Below are 18,487 nucleotides of genomic sequence, written 5' to 3'. Positions count from 1 at the left end.
AGTGCTTAGAACAAAAATCAGCAGGACCCTGGCCCCCTCCATCTGCTGAGACCCAGAACTAGAGCTGTGAACTCTTCCAGCTGCGTCTTCAGAAACTTAACTTCTAAGCTGCTACACATAGGAACCTAACTGCTTTCTTGGTTCACAGTCACTTCTAGCCATTATCTATTGACTTTCTACTATGGTAGATGAAGATTTCCAGTCCTTTAGAACCCTCTTCCCTTCCTTAACCATTCCAGTATTATGTCGCAATTTTTTTTAGCCATAGTCATTTTTTTTCATTATTAAAAAACTAAGTATTGCTTACTATTGAGCCAATTAAATGTCTGATTCTATATACTTTTTATGTACAACTTGAATTAGTAATCGCCTCATTCTTTTCAATTGTATAGTTTTCTTTAAGTCACTGGTTAATTCTTTCTCTACGTCCCAAAATTTCAGGAAAATACGGTGCAACTTTTCACATAAACAAAGCCACCAGATTCTCTACAAATAATATATACTTACTTTTAATATATTTGTATATTTTCCTTTATTGCTTTCTGGAAATTATATATATAATTCCCCCTCTGCTTCCTGGAAATTCCCTTTACTTCTCCTGTATTGGATCTCCCTATGCCTTCCTCTTTCTTGGTTTACTCCCTCATTTTGGTGGAGCACATCCTGTAGTATCTTCCTGAGAAAAAGTTGCATAGAAGATACAGCTTTTGTGGCTTTATTACTTGACTGATAAATTGGTTGAATTCTAGATTTAAAATCATTTTTGTTCAGAAATTGAGGGGAGCAGTTTCCCACTGACTTACAGGTTTTGATGTTGCTATTGAGAACTCTCATGCTGTTCCGATTCTCAGCCCTTCATGTGTATTTTTCTTTTTTTCTAGAGGTGTTTGAGATATTTGCTCATTGGAGTTCTGTAATTTCACGATGCCATGTTTTAGTATGGCAGTTTTCCTCTATTGTGTAGGGTATTATGAGGCCCTGCAGCCTAGACACTCACATTCGTCAATTCTGGGACACTTCTCTATTTTATACCTTTGGTGATTTTCCTTCATTGATCTCTGGAACTTCTAATATATAGATTTGGGATCTTCCAGGTGACTTATAGATGACTTCAATATTCTTCTCACTCTCACTATTTTATCCACCTCTCGTTTTTGTTTTAGTTTTTGAAAGATTTTCTTGTATTTTTCTTCCAACTCATTTGCCAAAATTATTTTAGCCATTATACTTTTAATTTCTGGGAGCCCTTTTTCTCTGACTTTTCCTTTTTTATTTTATTTGATTCTTTTTGTGGATGCAGTATCTGATCTAAGGGCTTGATTTTTGGCTTCCTTGATGTCTTTTTCCACACCTTGCATTTTTCATGATTCCCCCAAATTCTTTTCCCCCATTTGTATACTTTGGTCTCTCTCTTCCTTGTTGAAGGCTTTCTCCAAATGTCTCGTGACCCTTGGCTATTTGTTTATTAAACTAAGATGCCAAAAAACTGATTGGAAGTTGTGTGTGTGGCAGCCTTCACTCCTGGCCCAGGTGTAATAATACTGGCTGGATTGGCCAGGGGAGTGGGCAAGGTCTCTGTTTAGAACCGAGGATAGTTTTGTGTCTGGTTCATGCCTTACCCATCCCTCCTCTCTGTCTGGTGTCCCTTGGGCACAATCTTCTATTTCTCCAGAAACTTTCTTCCTATGTCCTATAGGAGGGAAGAAGACTCTTTTAAAATGTATCGTTTATATGTTCTCAGCAATCTGCTTTTTCATCCTTTCTCTTGGTTTGTCCTAACTCATGCTTCTTATTTATATAGTTACTTCGCCTGGCTACAGACTGAGAATCCTGTGCTAGGGCTGCCATAGCGGAATATCACAGACTGGGGAGCTTTAACCAACAGATATCTATTGTCTCACAGTTAAAGGTGTTGGCAAGGTTGTTTTTTTTTTTTTGAGGCCTTTCTTTGTGGCTTACAGATGGCCACTCTCTTGCTGACCTTCACACAGTTGTCCCTCTGTGTGTATGCCCCTGATGTCACTTCTTATAGGAACATCAGATATATTGGGTTAGGACCCATCCTTATGGCCTCTTTTTTTTAATTGTGGTAAAATATACAACATGAAATTCATCATCTTAACCATCTTTAAATGTATAGTTCACTGGTATTAAATATATTCATAATGTTGTACAGCCATCACCACCATCTCCAGAAAGCTTTTTCTATCTCCAGAAAGCTTTTCATCTTGTGAAACTGAAATTCTCTACCCATTACACAATAATTCCCCATTCCCCCTCCCCCTAACCTCTGGCACCATCTTCCTACTCTCTGTGCTACTCTAAGTAGCTCATGGAAGTGGAATCATACAGTAATTGTCTTTTTGTATCTGGCTTATTTTCCTTAGCATAATGTCCCCAAGTTCATTTGTGTTGTAGCATATAATGGAATTTACTTCCTTTTTAAGGCTGAATAATACACTGTTGTATGGATGGACACATTTGCTTTATCCATTTATCTATCCATGGACACTTGGGTTGCTTGCACTTGTTCGCTGTTGTGAATAATGGTATGCAAATAGCTCATTGAGACTTCGCTTTCAGTCTTTTGGGTATGTATCCAGAAGTGGAATTGCTGGATCACATTAAACATCTCTTTGATTTCTTGAGAAACTGCCAGACTTTCCCACAGCAACTGAACCATTTTATATTCCCATCAACAGTACACAGTTTCCTGTTTCTCCACAGCCTCTCCAGCACTCGTTGTTTCTTGTTTTTTGTTTGTTTGTTTTGTTTTGTTTTAGTAGCCATCCTAAGTGGGTGTGAGGTGGTACTGAGTATGGATTTGATTTGCATTTTCTCGTGATCAGTTGATGTTGAGTATCTTTTCATGTGCTCATTGCCCAACTATCTCATTTTTCCTTAATCATCTCTTTAAAAACCCTGTCTCCAAATATGATTACATTCTAAGGTCCTAGGGGTTAGGACTGAAACATATGGATAACTCTTCATAGCCCAGCTAAAACAGATTTTTTTAAACGACATTTTCTGGTTTGGGAGATGATGCGGTCACTCTTACTTAGTCTTTTCTGGGGGCAATTTATCAAAAACCTTTAAAAAAAAATCTTCCTTTTGACCAAGCAATTTTATTCTAGGAATTTATCCAAAGGATATGACTTAACATTGTGTACAAAGATTAGCTATCAAAAATATGGAATGACCTAAGTATCCTGCAGGACAGGGTTGGCTTGTAATTTATACGATTGGGGAACATTTGTGTATTGGACTAGTTGCAAACATTATTAATGATATAGAAAAGGTGGAGAGAGGTCCAGGATATGGTGTAAAGGAAGGAAGGTTCCAGAACATAGTATGTCCACCTGCACTATGATGCTGCTCTCCTGGCTCTGCTGCCCAGGAGCTGAGTGACCTTGGACTAGTCACTTTGCCTCCAGGTCGTCCTTTACCACACCCCTAACACCCGGGGACGCCCTCAGGAGGAAGAAGAATCAAGTACAGATCACCTAGCCATCCTGATTCTGTAGGTTAAAGTTGGGGCCTGGGAATGTGTTTTTCTCCCTATCTCTCATTTTTTAATACGAATGCAACAGGAGACTCATCTTCAGTGACGCTGGGAAGCAGTAGCTTCTTCATCAGTCATTTCAGAGGCCTGCCGGGCTTGGAGTTCCGGGGTTGGTTGACCCTTGTGCTATGATATTGCTGTGGCCATGTTTTTAACTCTGGACCAAGCTCACTCTGCCATTTGTGTCCAGAAACTCTGGGAAAACCACGTCCTAGTTGAAGTGTGAGGCCAAAGAATTGATGAATACCGCTTGGTGCTTCCTCGCGCTGGTCAGACGGCCCCGCTGCCCATTGTTGGTGGAGTTGGCTGGCTCTAGGCCACCCAGCCTGGCTGGGATGCAGGGATGGAGGGGCCTCTGCCTCCCACCCCAGGTATGAAGGGCAGCTGCAGGTGAGGCAGAAAGGTAGGCATGCAGGGTGTTGAGTCCACTTGCAAAAAAAGGGGCCTAGAGCTTTGTAAATGCTGTCCATTACCCTCATGGGGAGATGCCATTCAATGCGGGGTCCTCATGGCCAAGTCTGACATGCGCCTAGAGCCTGTTGCTACAAGGGGTCCAGAGGCCATTGCTTTTGGCTGGGCGTCTCCAAGTTGATGCTATTCTAGCCTTGGACTCTGGCATATAGTGAGGCTGCGTTTTCCATGAGGCTGATCCTCTGGGAATGTGATAAAGGCTTCAGAAGCTCAGCTGATGGGTGGGGGTTGCAGAGGAGGTAAGTAAGTGTGTGAGATGTGCAGGGCCCTAGAGAGATGTGTATCACTTGGCAGAGCCGACTGTCCACTCTACTCAAGATGCCAGGAGCTGAGGCTCAGGCTGGATCTCAGCTGGCTGAGCAGTGTGGGCCAAGCTAGCCAGGTTGCACTCTGGCTGCGGCTCTGGGTTTCAGGTTTGGACCCTGGTGTTTCCTGAACCAGACAACACCGGTGACGACACAAGCCAGGTGCTGTGCCAAGTGCTGGAGTGAGTGTCTAGTGGACCTCAGAGTGGGGTCCCTTAAGCACAGCATTGGCCTCACCTGGGAGCTCACTAGGAATGCAGATTCCTAGGCTGCATGCGCCTCCCCCCTGCCCCTGGGTCAGAAATTTGGGTTTTAACATGTCTAGTAGGGGATTCTGATTCTGTTGAAGTGTGAGACCCACTGGTGGTCTCGTCTCGTCTGCTCTTCTCCACTGTCTGTATCATTCTAGTCGGTGTTGACGGGTGAGGTTCAGAGAGGTTCGTTTCCTCACCCGAGTCCACTCGGAGCTCCTGTTGTCTCCCCGCTAAGCTGGCCTGCATGCTCTCCTGCCCTGTATCACCCTGTGCTGAGGGTGCGGCAGAGCTGCCCAGGCCAGTCATAGCAGAGCTGATTTGGACAGTGTTTTTGTATATCAAAATCCATTTTCTTATTGACGTCAGTTATGAAATCGGATATGTTAACACCATGGGCGAAAATGCAAATACAAGACTGCAAACTCTGGGCAGGGAAGGCTTAGCCTCCCCCGACATGCCTAGTGCTCGATGTGTGTATGTTACAGAATTCGAACCTAGTGGGTAGGTAGGTATGGTTATCCCCATTTCACAGGTGAATAAAACTGAGGTCTGAGAAGTGAAGTGAGGTCCCCCAGTTGTAGGTTCCGTGCTCCCAAAGCTCCAACACCTCCAGGTGGGCCTTCCCAACAAGACCCCGTTAGCCACAGGGATTTGTTTTATTTGATTGATTGATTGATTGATTGATTGATTGATTGATTTGGCGAGGCAACCCTTGGTTGACCTCACAGATTGCAAGGTCCTTACAATCCCTTATTTTTTTTTATTTTTTATACCTATAGCACCTGGTCTTCCTAGGTGGTCTCCCATCCAAGTACTAACCAGACCCGAACCTGCTTAGCTTCTGAGATCAGATGGGATTGGGCTCGTTCAGGGTGGCATGGCCATAGATCACAGCAGTTTGTTTAAAGCCCACATCCGCGACTGTACTTTCAAATGCCCCTAGAACTTGATCAGCTCCTCTTTTATTCTAGTTTTGGCAATTTGAAATTCCTTGTGTATAATTTTTTCACTCTGCTTCCGTTCATTTCTCTGTTACCAATCATATCTATTTTGAAAAATTGATATGAAATCCACATAATGTAAAACTAATTATTTTAAAGTGAACAATTCAATGGCATCTAACACATTCACAATGTTGTGCAACCACCGCCTCTAGTTCCAAACCATTTTCATCATCCCATAGGAGATGAAAATGCCGTCACTCCCCCTCCCCCAGCCCTGGCAACTGCCAGTTGGCTTTGTCTCTGTGGATTTACCCGTTCAGGACAAGAAGTAATGTACATATTTTTAAATGAGGCCGTACAGGTTCTTTCTCCTTGCTGGTCACCCTTGCCTAGGCTCTAGGCACACCCTGTGTGCACATTTGAACTCTCTGCAGTGTCAGCTAATCCACAGGGGATCTCCAGAGTCACAGAATTCAGGAATAAGTTGCTAAGTGGTTGCCCTCGCTTCACTGATATGGAAGCTGAGGCTCAGAGAGGCTGCGGTTTGTCCTGGTCACTGAGCTTTTCAAGAATATGGTTGGGTGGCTTGTGGAAAGCCAGGGTGACAGGACACGAGAGCTCAGGGAGAGTGCGAGAGACACCAAATCCCGAATCTGGAACATTTGCTCCACCCACTGTGTCACTCAGAGCATGCTAATGTTTGCCTTTGATCTTTTATATGATATACTCTGTGCTCCCAGATCTGGGAGGCAGGAATGATGATATCCAGCTGGTGGGGCTGTGTGGATTCAGTGATCTGGCACAGAGAGACCGGCATCCTGACACCTCCCCTTTATCACCTCTTTATCTGAGGGAGGAAATGTAGGAGCTCAGATTTTGGGGGGCCTGCCTGCAAATCTCTCAGGATTCAGAGGTGTGGGTCCAGCCTGGCAGCTTTCCAGGACTGAGTAGGCAGAAGAGCACTGGGTACAAGACTGAGATTAGCGTTGAGTGGGGGAGGGAGGAAGAGGTGGTGTGGTGTGGGAGGATGGCGAGCCCTGGATTCAGGCTCTGCCTCAGGTGACAGCCCTGGGTTCAAATCCTACCCTTTCTACCTTCTGGCTGTGTTTGTTTTGGGTGAGCCACAGCCCCTCTCTGAGCCTCGGTTTCCTCACCTGAGAAATGAGGTACTATTTACTCCTTAAAGTTTTGGTGACAATGATTAATAATGGTTAACTGAGTGTTAACAACCTGCCAGCATTTTACATCAATTACCTCATTTTATCCGCGCCAACCACCTTCCCTATTTTACAGATGAGGAAACTGAGGCACAGAGCAGTTAAAGCATGTTCCCAAGGTCACAGATCCAGAAATTGTGGAGTCGGGGCTCAAACCCCACTCCTGACTCCTCTGAGCCCCTGTGCCTCACGGCGCCCCACCCCGGGCCATGCGTGAAGCTCCCGTGAGCGCCTTCACTTCTTTTTTTAAATTGTGGCAAAATATACATAACATGGAATTTACTATCTTAGTCATTTCGAAGTGTACAATTCAGTGGTATGAAGTACATTCACGTTGTTGTGTAACCATCACCACCATCCTTCTCCAGAATTTTTCCATTTTCCCAAACTACTTTCTGTCTCAGAGTTTGACTCCTCTAGAGGCTGCATATAAATGGAATCGTACAGTGTTTGTCCTTTTGTGATGGCTTATTTCACTGAGCATAATATCCTCAAGGCCCATCCACGTTGTAGTGTGTGTCAGGATTTCCTTCCTTTTTAAGGCTGAATAATACTCCTTTGTCTGATAGACCCTGTTTCGTTCATTATGCCTTCATTCTTCAACTTCTTTTCATCCTAATCTGCAAGCCCAGCCTTCCTCGAGAGGAAGTGGAGGTGCTGGGGGTGAGGTGGTTAGTCTCCTTCCTTTGCAGGGTGGTCCTCAATTTGGGAGGGGGCTACCATCTTTAGTACCCCTGCATTGGCGAAACTTGGAGTGCCACCTAGGGAAGTCCCAGCTGGAGTGACCAGATTCAGTAAAAAACATATGGTATGCACAGTTTTAAATTTGAATTTCTAGTATAAGTATGTCCCACATACGAAAAAATTATTAGTTCATATGACACTCAGATTAACTCTGCATCCTGTGTTTTATGACAGCCCCATCCCCAATCTGCAAGTAGGAGGTGCAGTAAGCCAGGGGTGAACTTTGGGGATGAGACTCCCGACAATGGCATCTTGTTCCCCGGCTTGAGGGGGCCACAGGAAGGCCTCTGTCCAGGAAGCAGTCTGGGTTTCTTAAAGGGCCAACTTCCTTAAAGGACCACTCCATGCCCAGGTCGGAGGGTGCAGAGCCATCAGACTATAGAGCCTAGTATCCTTCTCACAGCCCTGGGCTGATACAAATCTTGGGGTCTCTGCCTAGCATGGGCCACACGAGGAGGATGCTAAGTGGCACAGAATCAGCCACTGCCTTTGCCTGCGCCTCTACAACTGTCCCTCATTTACAGCTAGGTTGGCTGACTTGGGGAGGGGATGCAGTGGAGGCAAGTACACAGCCTCCTGGAGGAGAAGGTGCCCACTGCTCGGCACAGGCCACCGTGACCGGAAGCAGGAGAGCCCTTGGTCAGGGCAGGGCGAGAGGAGGGACGAGTGTGCTTGGCATTTCCCAAAAGTCACAGGTAGCTTCTTGATAGCAGTGGGCCTACCTCCTGCCTTAGCTGCCTTACCCGGTAGCCCCTTGCCCCAGCTTTGGGGGTATGGAAGTCAAATTCTGTGGTGATCCCTGTGGTGAACAATCGGGCTGGAGCCAGTGTCCAGCTGAGTCTACCATTTCCTGTCTCCTCCTGTGCCCTCTCCCTCAACAAATCAGGTTCACAAGGATGCTGGTGCCAGGCTCTGCTCCTAGAAAACACCTGGGTTGTGGGGCACTTTTTAAATGGACAGGCTGCTTTCTGCTGTAGCAGAGGGCTCTCAGGATTTTTGTCCTCAGGGCCCTGGCCAATTCTGGGCCATTTGCACATCATCTTCACAGTGCTGGGCACATGTCAGGTGGAGAATGAGTTGTCTAGAACATGAAGCCCGTTCCCCTGGGGAGCTTGTGATCTGGTTGAACAGGGAAGGTACATTCCAAAACCCTGGAAGCACCCGGGCACGCTCCTGAGTCCGTGCATGTAGTTTTGGACGTGGTCTCCGATGCAGTGGGTCCTGGGTGGGGAGTCCTGTGGGTTAGTGTGCTCTAAGCCAGGGGTCCCCAACCCCCAGGCTGGAGACCGGTACCGGTCCGTGGCCTGTTATGAGCTGGGCCGCATGGCAGTAGGTGAGCAGCACAAGCGAGCGAAGCTTCATCTGTATTTGCAGCCGCTCCCCAGCGCTAGCGTCACCGCCTCAGCTCCACCTCAGATCGTCAGGCATTAGATTCTCACAGGAGCACCGGTCCCTGGTGCCAAAAAGGTTGGGGACCGCTGCTCTAAGCTGTTGCTGAGATGGAGGTGTGAGCTGAGTTGGGTTGGGTGGGATTTGAATGGTAAAAGTGGGGATTTTGAATAAAGACAGGCTGTGTGGATGAGGTCTCAGAGACAGAAAAGCCCGTGAGAAGTTAAGACCGGTTCTGACTTGGGGGTGATGGCAGCAGGGAATGTCGACACATCAGTGACTGAGATCATCTGAGACTATATATTTGGATTCCACATTTAGTTTGGATTTTCCCTCCAGTACAGAGCATGTAAATGAAGATGACCTGAGTGGAAAACAGTAGGGAGTAGTGGGGAGTGGGGCAAACTGGATGGGGCATGCATACCTAGAGGAGGCAGCTGGCCAGACTCCAGTCCTTTTAGCTAACTGAATATAAAGATCCCGGGTTGTCAAAGCTTTTAATTTTTAGGAGAGTCAAGAGATTTGAACTTTTATGTAGAATCTCTTGATTTTGAAATGTTGACAATTCCAATTTTTTATAAAAATGCTGTGTGAGACAAAACTTGTGTATTGGCAAGTTTTAGCCTCTGAGTCTCTGGTTTGCAACCTCTGTTACAATGAGTTGGAATAGTGATGCGACAGATTCTGCTCCGACTTCTCCACCCCCGTTCTCACCCCAAAGCCCTTAGCAGGTAGAGTGTCCCCTTGCTAAGCCTGGTAATAACTCTATTAACATGAAGGACAGATGTAAGTTGAGGCTTACTTCATGCCACGCACCATGCTTAGAGTGATTTAATTCTCACACCAACCTATCATATGAGGAATTTTAGACTCTTCTATTATAAACGAGGAAACTGAGGGTCAGAGAGGTCCAGAAACTTGCCTAAAGTCACACAGTCAATAAGTAAAGCAAGAATATGAGCCCAGTTTTGCTGACTCTTTTTCCTTTTTATTTTTTCTAGTAAGATATAGATAGATATATAAAAGTGGATAAAATGGCAAATTTTATGTTAAGAGCACAGTTCACTGGCATTGACTGCGTTCACAGTGTTATGCAACCATCACCTCTATTTTCAAAACTTTTCCATCACTTCAAACAGAAACTGTTTCCACGGAACACCAACTCCCCGTTTCTCCCGCCTACCCCCAGTCCCTAGCAATTACCCTTCTACTTTCTGTCTTTATGACTTTAACTGTTCTAGACACCTCATTAAATAGAGTCATACAGTATTTGTTCCTTTGTGACTGGCTTATTTCACTCAGCATAATGTCCTCAAGTTTCATCCATGTTGTAGCATGTGCCAGAATTCCTTCCCTTTTTATTTTATTTTTTTATTTTTTTCTCCTTTTTTTAATCACCGCCCCCCCACTCCAACTTTCACCCCTGACTTGTGGATGTTGCCATTTCCCCTAAAGAACTAGATCTCTGAAGGTGGGGCATCTCCTCCCACACACTTGCGGCTCACACCTGGGGCCTGGCGCACCCAGGGCGTGGTCTGTGACTCCACCTGGGGCGCAAACCCAGGACCTTCTGCTTGTAAAGCAGACATGCTAACCACTAGCCACCCCTCCCTCCCTTTTTAGAGCTGAATAATATTGTATGGATAGACCCCATTTAGTTAATCCATTCACGCATCAATGGACACTTCCGTTGGCTGTTGTGAATATTGCTACTATGAACGTGGGTGTGTAAATATCTCTTCCAGTACCCGCTTTTGATTTTTGGGGGGATATCAGGTCTGCCAATTTCTATGCATCAAGGTGCCCCACCAAGTGCTCTTTAAACTCTTCTTGGATACCTCCAGCAATGGGTAACTTACTACCTCCCAAGGCAGCCTCTTCACTATCCAGCTTGTAGCCCAGATCTGTGTCCCTGTAGCTGCCACTCACCCAGGACGTGCTGCTTCTCTCCTTCACAACGCCCCTCCCTGGTCTTCTCTGGGTTGGCCTTCTGCCCACATGCAGGGGAGCTCTCCAGTTCACTCTTGACTCTGTGCTCCTGACTACACATCACAGACTCTTAGGCCTCCCTTCCCCCTCCCCAACTTCTAAGAGAACAAAATACAGCTGTGGGGAGCAGGATGGAAGTGTCTTTAAAAATGACCACCAGTGATATAAACTAAGAATGCACCATGGTCTGTCTGTCTGACGGTTAACCTCACCTAGTTGCCCCAACGCAGAGAGGACCATGGAGGCTCGGTCCACCGCATAAAGTGCCCCTCCTTTGTCAGCCTCCGGGGAGCTCACCCTCTCTCCCTTGTCTCTGCAGGGACCTACCAGGGCCAGTGGGTCGGTGGCATGCGCCAAGGCTATGGTGTGCGGCAGAGTGTCCCCTACGGCATGGCGGCGGTCATCCGCTCACCCCTGAGGACGTCCATCAACTCTCTGCGCAGTGAGCACACCAATGGCGCGGCGCTGCACCCCGACGCCTCCCCGGCGGTGGCCGGCTCCCCGGCTGTGTCCCGAGGGGGCTTCGTGCTCGTGGCCCACAGCGACTCCGAGATCCTCAAGAGCAAGAAGAAGGGGCTGTTCCGGCGCTCGCTGCTGAGCGGGTTGAAGCTGCGCAAGTCGGAGTCCAAGAGCAGCCTGGCCAGCCAGCGCAGCAAGCAGAGCTCGTTCCGCAGCGAGGCCGGCATGAGCACTGTCAGCTCCACGGCCAGTGACATCCACTCCACCATCAGCCTCGGCGAAGGTGAGGCCGAGCTGTCGGTCATCGAGGACGACATCGACGCCACCACCACCGAGACCTACGTGGGCGAGTGGAAGAACGACAAGCGTGCGGGCTTTGGTGTGAGCCAGCGCTCCGACGGGCTCAAGTACGAGGGCGAGTGGGCCAGCAACCGGCGGCACGGCTACGGCTGCATGACCTTCCCCGACGGCACCAAGGAGGAGGGCAAGTACAAGCAGAACATCCTCGTGAGCGGCAAGCGCAAGAACCTCATCCCCCTGCGCGCCAGCAAGATCCGTGAGAAGGTGGACCGGGCTGTGGAGGCGGCGGAGCGGGCGGCCACTATCGCCAAGCAGAAGGCGGAGATCGCGGCCTCCAGGTAGGAGGGCGAACGGAGTGGGCACAGGGTCGTGTGATGGGTCTGGGTCTCTGGGCCACACCCAGCCTGCTTAATCATGCTGCCAAGTTGGAGGCTTTCACTGGTGCTTCTCAAACTATGCCGCGTGGAAGCCTGGGATTCGTTCTTCAGAGGTTCTCAGCAGTAGGGCAAGGAAATGATCTAAGAAGATCATTCTGGCTCCTACAGCTTCTTTTCAACCAGAACAATATCTCTTCTGTATGTTTTATATGCTGTATTTAACATAAAATATCGACGGGTAAAGAAGGTAGGCCGTTCTGCTGGTAAAATGCATAGAACAGCTGTCAGCTTAAGACAAAGGTGCGATGCCCCACGGCTGCACTCCCAGGTGGGCATGGAGTGCCCAGCATTGCTGGGATGGGGAGGAAGGTGAAAGCTGCCTTGTGACCCAGATTGTCCGTGGGTCTGGGAGATGCCACCAACTGGACAGATCAGCTGTGGGGGCTGGGCAAGGGTTCACGCAAGACTTGGTGCTGTGGGCCAGCAGCTGTTCTAATGGGATGCAAGGCTTACTGAGTTTACAGTCAGCGGGGCCACTGGGCCCTAAGCGGCAGGTCCAGAGTTGACTGTGGTTTGGCGTCATGTTGGATTTCAAGGTATCCTTGGTATTGGGGCAGGGGTGGGGGCTTCGGAGCTGGAAGGGAGGGCCCCAGAGTCTGGTCCCTGGTAGCTGCAGAGGTAAGCATGTGAGCCCCGGTCTGGTCCAGGCTAGGCTGCGGGAGGCCTCGTACAGCAGGAACATGGCGCATGCCTGCCGCAGGTTGAGGGAAGGTGTCCTGTTGAAAGCCAAGCGCCCTCCCCTGCAAGTGAGCATGCTCCTGAGTTCTAGAGGGACAATTCCTGACTGAGTTAACCGGGAGCTTCTGCGTCTGGCTGCTTTCTCAGGTCGAGGGAGGGTCCTTGGGGTCTTCCCTGGGAGGCCCGGGGCTTGGGACAGGGGTCTGGGGACTGCTTTAGGTCCTTCAGGCTGCCCAGGCAGGAGGTGTCCAGGAGGACAGGCCCCGGTGTCTTTCTGGATGATTCTGTGTTCCCAGCCAGGAGCAGGCCTGGAGTGATTCCAGGAGAGCTCCCAGCTCAGTTATGCTCAGGCCTTCCTAACCTTGTCACTTAATTAAAATTTTAGCCCATTTGGTTCTTGTTTTCAATAACTTTTGAACCACAGTGAAAGAACAAAAATGGTGCCTGTAGTTTGTTGGCAGAATATCTGCCACTCACGGCATCTGAGGTTTTAGAGGGAAATGAAATCCATTCCAAGAAGCTGAAAGGAAAATGACGTTACTACCTGAAACCGAGGTCTAAAATTGCTCTGTCTGCACCCTCTCTATTCCCCCAGAAATGTTCCGTCACGGAAATAATTAGGGGCCACATTTATGACTACTCACTTGGTATTTTAAGATCAAATTAGGTTTAATTATCGTTTTCATTATAAATGTAATACTTGTTCCATATAGAAAAATTGGAGAATAGAATGTAAAAGGTCTGGTCTTATATGTCACCAGAGACTCTTGTTGGCATTTTGGCATATTTCCTTCCTTTCAATGTTTATTTTGTATTACGTTTGGTTGTTTTGTTGACCTTAGTGGACAAGCGGCAGCTTACAGGGCGGGACACAGTATGGTGTTATCAGAGATTCGGGGTGCTTGTGACAGCTCCCATCTGGCCTGCAGCTTAGTTCTCGGCCGAGGGTCTGGGAGGCAGAAGCACAAGGATTCAGCGGACAGTCTTCTACAGAACTGATTTTATTTTCGAGTCCAATGACCAGGTGAACTTCTTAGGACTGAGCAGTTTTCTGACAAGTCCCTCGGAAGTTGGGAGGGTGCTGGTTCCTATTAAGAAGCCGAGGTGGTGGTGTGAGCAGGGCTCAGTCAGCACACCCAGGGAGCTCCACCCAGGCAGATTTTCAGTCTTTCTGAGCCTTAGTTTTCTCACCTGTGAAACAGAAGTAAGGGCGCCTGCCTGCCATGAAGGCCTGAGAACTGAGGTGAGGACAGCAGCATCCTGGGCCTGGGGCTTCCCTGCCCCACTGGGTAGGAGGGGAGTGTGGGGTGTTTCGAAGGCTGGCAGATGAGCAACGTGGACCAGAGCGGGCCAGGGCACCGAGGCCAGGAGGGTAAGAGGGGCGCTAAGAACTTGGGGCAGCTCAGGACCTATGGAGCATTGGACAGCCAGCCTTGGCACGTCCACGTTTCCTGAGGAGGAGTATTACTTACTGGAGGGAGGGACAAGAGAGGGAGGGTTGAGGGGCTGGTCAGTGTGAAACTGAGAGGATTGAGTCTTGTCACAGGTGTGACAGGTGCCTGGGCAGGTGCTTGGGGAATAGTAAAGTGGGTTCCTGGTTACGCGTACCTGCCACGTTGGGGGCTTTGGAGTCCAGCCCCTTTGTGAGAATGGGACTAGCTGACTGAAGTGTCTCACTCTGTCCACTCACACATTTACACATATCCCATACACACTCATTCACAAGTGCACACATTCATAGCACATGCACATACATACAACTCATTCATGTTCACATACACACCTCAGACACACGCTCACGCATTCAGACACACACATGTACACAAACATACACGGAAACACGGGCACTGTGGGAAAGGGTGATGTAGAGCCTGGACCTGTGCAGCGCTGGGGGGAATGTAGCCCCCTTGTCCCCTCCATATCCTCCTGGGTATGTCTCCCAGGTCATGGGAACACTTGAAGTCACGGAATCTTGCATTTTAAATGTGTCTGACAGGAGGAGGGCATACCTCAGGCAGTATCTGGAACCGCTTTTGAGTCTGGGCTCATAGAGCCTGCAAACCCACGACCAGCCTGGGCTCAGTTACTGGGGGAAGGTACTTACTCTTTCTGGGCCCGGTTCTCCATCGAAGGATGGGATGGAATAACATGCAGCGCCTTTAGCTTGTGTGGGGCCTGGTGTGCTCTGCTGTCCCCCTGCTACGCTCCCGTGAGCCATATCAGCCCCTTCCCACCTCCAGCCCCTGGCCTTGCAGGGAGGTGGGCATGTCTGCACATCCACAGGTGTGACCCAGCCATACTGGCCTCCTGGTGCCTGTGTCACCCCTTGGAGGCAGGTGGTGACAGTGTCCTTGGTTACCAGGATGAGATTGGTTGCCTGAATGAGATTGAGCTTCATTCCAGGCTATAGGCAGAGCCGCTTGTCTTGTATTTTCTCAATGGGCTTAGATTTCGGGGGGGAGAGGAGAAGGGAAGAGGGAACCAAGGCCATGTCCCCGAGAATGAAGCCAGCAGATGGACGACTGGGTCAGTACCCCAAAACCCCCGAGGCCCACCCTCCACCGGAGCATGAAAGTGGCCACGGCATCCTCGTGGGGCTGCAGAGTAGCCGGCCCCGGATGGATTCCAGTCACTGTCACGGCCAAGAGATGGCCAGACAGTGAGGGAGCTATGGCCAGCTGGGCACAGGTTACTGAGCTGAGTCAGAGAGAAATGGTTTGTTGCATCCTCGTCAGAGCACCCAGGGCCTTCTGCAAGGAGGGGGCACAGGCTTTCCTGGAAAACAGGAGTTCAAGTCTGAGAGGTGATCCAGTTCTCTCCATTTCACAGAATAAACCCAGGCTCACAGTAGCTAAGGGACAGGGACCGGCCACACAGCTAGGAGGGATCTGTGATTCCTCCTAGGACAGTGTCTGCAGAGGTTCTTAGCCCCCACGCCCCTCACGTGTGCTGGAATCACCTGGGCTGCTCAGATACATGCCGGCCACCCTGAGATGCCGATTCCTTTCTGGGAGGCCACCTGGGCTGCACAGCCCTTCAGATCTCTCTAGGGGATTCACAGGTGCCCTTAGGACCCTCTAGAAGTGCAAAACGCAGACGGCTGGGCCCCACCCCCAGAGCTTCTGATTCGGCAGGTCTGAGTGGGGCCTGAGAACCTGCATTCCTGAGGGGCCTCCGGGGTGATGGCACCGCTTGTTTGGGAACCGCCGTTCTTCTCTCTCACAGGAGGCCACAGGGGAGAAGAGATGCTGGCAGATGTACCTGCAACAAGAGCAGAGGGGGAGGGTGCCCTGACAGGGTCTTCAGTGAGGGGAAAGTGTACCAGGTAGGTTGGCCTGGGCGAGACCAGACCAGAGCAGGTTCTGCGTCCTTCACACGTGACTTCCTCCTGTAGGCTCCTCTTCACCCGCTCATGAACTCCCATTCGTGGTGGGCTGTGATGGGCTCCGTTCTGCCCTGTCACCTAACAGTCCCAGCCAAGTGAGAAACTTGGGGGTTGTGCTCTCAGTGAATGTGTTTTATGCAGCTTGTATTCTGCTGGACCACAGTATAGACCTCTCCTGTCTTCATATACTTGGGACACTTTTACGAAGTGTCCTCTACCTGTATAGCACATCTATGTCACCCTAACCTCGTCTGTGCAGACATAACTAGTCGATCACAGTGCTCCTAGCTGCTGGCCTAGAAGATGAAACCTAATGGCCATTATGTGTTGCTCACCCGAGGTCCTGGTCTCTCCAAGAACCAGCCTGTGGTCTAGTTGAGAATCAAAATAGAAACCTGTCACCTGCTAGAGACAAAAGAGGCATAGAGAACACCTAGCCCCAAGATTGTCATACTTGAACTTTCAGTTGCAGAGACAACCCTTTGTCACACAAACTCTTATAGCTCCCGAGGGTATAAACCAGATAAAGGCACTGGTCGGAGCTGAAGTGGGGGTGAGACAGGGCAGACTATAGGCTGCTTGCCCCTCTCCTTCTCCCGCTTCCTGTGGTGTCCCTGGGATGCTTCAGAACCCTGGATTGATGGCTTATGCTTGAGATGTCTGACACTGCATCCTGTGCCCTGGGAAAGAGTGCTGGGATCGACTAGCTATGTCTGCCCAGGGCAAGAGTGTGGAGGGTTCGAACCATATGAAACTCATGACTGACTGAACCCTACAGACCCTGCAAGAGTCACATGGATATCTGGTAGTGTTTCTTTTGCTCTGTGATTTATCTCAAGTAAATGTTTCCATGAAGAGATGTCAAAGGGTTTTGCAAAGTCATAAAGAGCTAAGAGGAGGAGGTATTTATTATCATGTATTGACTCCATTCTATTAAAGCATGACCTCCCCCAGGCCAGGGGTTTGCAGCTGAGTCCTCGGCACCTGGGACAGTGCATGGCTCAACAGCACAGTGTCTGCACAAAAGCTGTGTTGTGAATGAATGAATGAATGAATGAACGAATAACTGTTTAGGCCCCACTTTTTTTCATTGCCAGGGGCATTGGCCACTTCCTTTGATTCTGGGGACCTGGAGGGATGGTGGTGGCTATGGCCACCTTAGGGCAGGGGATGACTGGGCCAGGCTCACGAGGAGCAGAGGCTGCCACGACTGAGTGATCAGTTCTTTCCGAGGGGACTGCAGAACCCTGCTTGCCCCTTGGTGCCCACAGATTCTCAAGGATGTGAGGTGGACCCTCCTGAGTCCAGCATGGCAATGTCTTTGGGGAAAATTCACAGGAGAGAGAACTGTGTGCTCTTGAGGTTTGGTCCGGTGTCACAGCGCCTGGGCCCTGATATCCCACAGACGTGGTCTGGGTCTTGAACTCACTGGCTATGGGCAGGTCACAGACTCCACAGATGGCAGTTGGGGTTAAATTCTCTTTGGGATCCTCGTTCTGGGGATCACACAAAATGATGCGTGTGCAACATGTAGCACAGCGCCCAGGCATGGGAGTGTTTGCGAAAGCGAGGATGAGAACTGTGTGCAACACACACTCATACCCAGAGACCACCTTAGGGGACTATGTTGGCTGGGTAGGGGGATGCATAGCCAGAACACATTGGGCAGGACGATGCCCCCAATGCTCCGTATCCCCACTCCCCACTTCTTGGCCTGGCTTCTCTGTGGCACTCAACTTGCAGCCTGGAGCTTGGAGCCAGCTCTGCTTCCTGGGAGTGAATGCTGTGCTTGGTTGTGAGGAGGAGGCAGGCAGGGGTGGCTATGTTTTTCCAGATCTCTTGTTCCCCCTGGGAGTAGCCTTGGTTGGACATGGCTCTGTGGCGCTGGGCTGGGAGGCCCTGGGATGCAGAGGGCATCTGTCTGTCCTGGTGCGGGTAGGAGCCTTCCTGGAGGTGGCTTGGCGGATGAGGGCCCCTGCTCCTGTGCACTGAGGTAGTTGTCATGGCGGTTAATAGGGCTGTGGCAACAGGCCCACATGCTGGCTGTCAGCTGATGCACTGTCTTGTGATGCTTTGCTGAGTGAGCAAAATCGAAGGCAGGGACCTTGATAGGCATTTAGATGGGAGGTGACAAATTCTTGACACATGGGCAGCAATTCCTCCCTCCTGCACCCACAGCAGACATGGCTAATTGATTGCTGCACTCAGAATCTTCATGCCAGGCAATTAGGCCCTTTCCGCCTTCCAGCGCAGTGGGAAAGTGGGCCACTTGGGTAGTGTGGCCAAGAGCCAGACCCTCTATGTTATAAGGCAGTGTCTGGGTCTCAGCCAGGCAGTAGCCCAGTCAAGATTA

The 18,487-nt window shown here is 49.5% G+C and overlaps 1 protein-coding gene and 1 pseudogene across 1 annotated transcript in view; one reads left to right on the top strand and one right to left on the bottom strand.

Moving 5' to 3' along the window:
- Window positions 1–18,487, top strand: part of JPH3 (junctophilin 3) — a 93,124-nt gene that overhangs the window by 25,837 nt on the left and 48,800 nt on the right. The window contains exon 2 of the mRNA XM_039888715.1: window positions 11,195–11,972. Within this exon, the coding sequence (XP_039744649.1) occupies window positions 11,195–11,972 (778 nt within the window). The remainder of the gene's footprint in view (window positions 1–11,194; window positions 11,973–18,487) is intronic.
- Window positions 5,363–5,481, bottom strand: LOC120623165 (uncharacterized; annotated as a pseudogene).

The sequence above is a fragment of the Pteropus medius genome, unplaced genomic scaffold (assembly GCF_902729225.1).
Source record: "Pteropus medius unplaced genomic scaffold, Ma_sr-lr_union100, whole genome shotgun sequence".
Lineage (NCBI taxonomy): Eukaryota > Metazoa > Chordata > Mammalia > Chiroptera > Pteropodidae > Pteropus > Pteropus medius.
This window is presented reverse-complemented; position numbering and strand designations above follow the sequence as displayed.